The following is a 2,636-nucleotide window of genomic DNA, read 5'->3' as shown; positions in this document are numbered from 1 at the left end:
GCGATGGTGGTTCGACGCTGAGAGGAGATGCAAGGGGGAGATGAGGGTAGAGGGTCGCGGGGGTGGTTGGTTGGGTTAGGGTTCGGATAGGGGGTGGTGACGGGTTGGGACGCCAATAAGGACACAGTGGCAAAGGTTGGGTAGCAACGCCGTCACTGAGAGGCACGGCGGCTGTTCGGTGGCAAAGGAGAGGAGAGTGGGACAAGGGGACAGAGAAGAGATGAGAGAAGAGGAAGAAGAAAGGGGAGAGAGGAAAAGGTGGTCGCGGTGGCTCGTTGGGGATTAACCAAAACAATCCTTATCCCTTTTAAATTATATCTAAACGGTTGAAGAGAGCGGAATATCTCATACCACACAACCACAACGCCATACGTGAACATCTAATATTTTAAGACTCGTCTTATGTAAATATAAAAATCTCACACCTCGTTTAAAGGTAGAAAAATGTGCATAACCTTAACAGAAGAGAGTAAAATGAATACAAATAAAATATATAAATGATCTCATCTTATCAGTATGCCAAAGTTCTTGTATACATCAAAATTTCCAAATTTTCAAATTTCTTTCAAGTTTATTTGTCTAGCACTTAAAAACTAAACAAGATATACAAAATTAAATACTAAGAAAGTACGAAAATTGGATTCCTGACTCATGAAAGGCGCCAACCTGCTGATTATAAGCTTCTCTACAGAGATAAGGAGGCCCTGAGCCCCATATCCTTGGGACTTGGGAGGAAAAGGCCTACTATCCAAAACCTAAGATACTAACTGTCCCCCTAATTCTGCACTTGCATAATCCTTCTATAATCTGAGCCAAAGCCCCTTGCAACTGAATCATCGGAGTAAAATGTGCTTGATGAAGGTGGGTGCTTCGCTGTTTTCTCTGATTGATCAATCACCTACCCCTGCCGACGGGCGGCAATTGCTTTGCGGGGGTCAACTTCCTAAATGCAGCATGCAGAATCATGCCTACAGAGTTTTTGAACCTTCTTTCAGTAATCTTTTAGATATAGGAGACAAGATAAAAGAAATGAGGTAGCAAAAGGACTATGAACTCAGAAACACTCACTTGCGTAGCTGACACTTAAGGCACAAAAGAGGGCCACTTGGACATTGGAATAAATTAGAATAACTGCTGTTACTGCAGAACATAAGATCCAAACCTGAGTTAGATAAATTGTTCTAAAATATTCACAAACAATGTACTACAGACACCAGTTACCTCAGCATACACATACATATGAATATATGAAAGATTAAATGCCCATTTAGTTAGCATCTAAAGATCTTTTTTAAAAAAAAAATAAATTCCATGTAACTCTCTCAACACACAAAAGAAACTAATATCTCTCCCTTTTAATGGTGAGGGACTACTCAAAGGTTTCCAAGTCCCAATAGACTAATTTGTTCCCCCAAAATTTCATCGGGGACCAAAAGATAATGTATGCAGAAACTAAGGGATGTCATATGAGCTCAGTAGAAAGTTATTTCTATGCAAGAGAATGCCACAAAAGTTATTTCATATGCTGCACAGGGAATAGTTTGAGATTTTCATGTTGTGTTTGTTCTCTGTATACCCCGCTGATTCCGCCAAACCCATTCCCTTGGCTGTGGTTTTGCTGGATACTAACTTCTGTTTACATATTAACCTCTAATTCAAGCCAAGCCAAGCCAAGCAGCACATACCTATCTTTGAATGTTACAGTTACATTCCCAATAAAACTCATAGAATTCATAAGAAAAATATTTGTTTTTCACCCATTATCTAGTTAAGCCAGTAGAAATTATAGCTCACCGCATTGGGCTAGGCGAAGCAAACACTGCCGAGTTATAGGATATTGATCCAATTGCCATCTGTCATTGAAATACTTGAAGAAATCCCAAATTGCCAAACATGATATCAACCCAACAAGAGCAATTGGCATCTGATACCTGCAAACCATTAAAGAAAAACACATTCAAATCAAACAACAGAAGCAAAAAGCAATACAACAACTCAACAAGAGGCAGATTAAGACACCACAGGAAAGAAAAAGCACCAAACTGCTAAAACCACATTATGAGAAACAGAAGATAGCAACCAACCATGAAGCATCCACTTAATACAAGAAATACCCCAATTCTAACTTCATTAAAAATATCAATAACATGTTGCACAAAATTTACAAAAATTAGAAGTATACCCCTGAACTAAAAATCCAAATTTGGCCACTTTAAACACATTAACCACAAGCACCTAAAAAATAATAATAATAACAAAAAACTACTAAAATTGTGCAACTCAGAGCATCATCACACATTCATATGCACAATCTGCATAGATAAGCATAAAGAAACAGAATTTTCCCCCAAAAAACCACACCCACCCAACTCAATCTTAACCACAAAACAGCAAAGACCAAAAGAATCCCACTCACAAGGCGCAAGCGAAGAAGAGGATGAACAAATAAGCATAGTTACGAGCATAGCGCTTAACGTTCTCGTGAACCCTCAATCGCGCCTGGGCGGACGAAGAAGGGAAGGAGTAGGACCCGGAGAAGCCGACGAAGGCGCGTGACCACGACGGAGTGTCGCCGGCGAAGTCTTCGGCGGCGAGCTTGGAGAGGGGGTTGAGCGTGAGGAGAGAGAAGAGAATGG

General features: G+C 40.4%; 1 protein-coding gene across 1 annotated transcript in view; it reads right to left on the bottom strand.

The window, feature by feature from the left end:
• The window catches only part of LOC107610789 (PRA1 family protein H), a 2,686-nt gene continuing 525 nt past the window's right edge, over positions 476-2,636 (bottom strand). Inside the window, exons 2-5 of the mRNA XM_016312790.2 lie at positions 2,417-2,628; positions 1,795-1,931; positions 1,069-1,140; positions 476-968 (exon numbers count right to left, since the gene is read on the bottom strand). Coding sequence (XP_016168276.1) covers positions 895-968; positions 1,069-1,140; positions 1,795-1,931; positions 2,417-2,628 — 495 coding nt within the window. The 3' untranslated portion in view covers positions 476-894. The remainder of the gene's footprint in view (positions 969-1,068; positions 1,141-1,794; positions 1,932-2,416; positions 2,629-2,636) is intronic.

Source organism: Arachis ipaensis, chromosome B08 (genome assembly GCF_000816755.2).
Source record: "Arachis ipaensis cultivar K30076 chromosome B08, Araip1.1, whole genome shotgun sequence".
Taxonomy (NCBI): Eukaryota; Viridiplantae; Streptophyta; class Magnoliopsida; order Fabales; family Fabaceae; genus Arachis; species Arachis ipaensis.
Note: the sequence above shows the minus strand (reverse complement) of the source record. Positions and strands in the feature narration are given on the sequence as shown.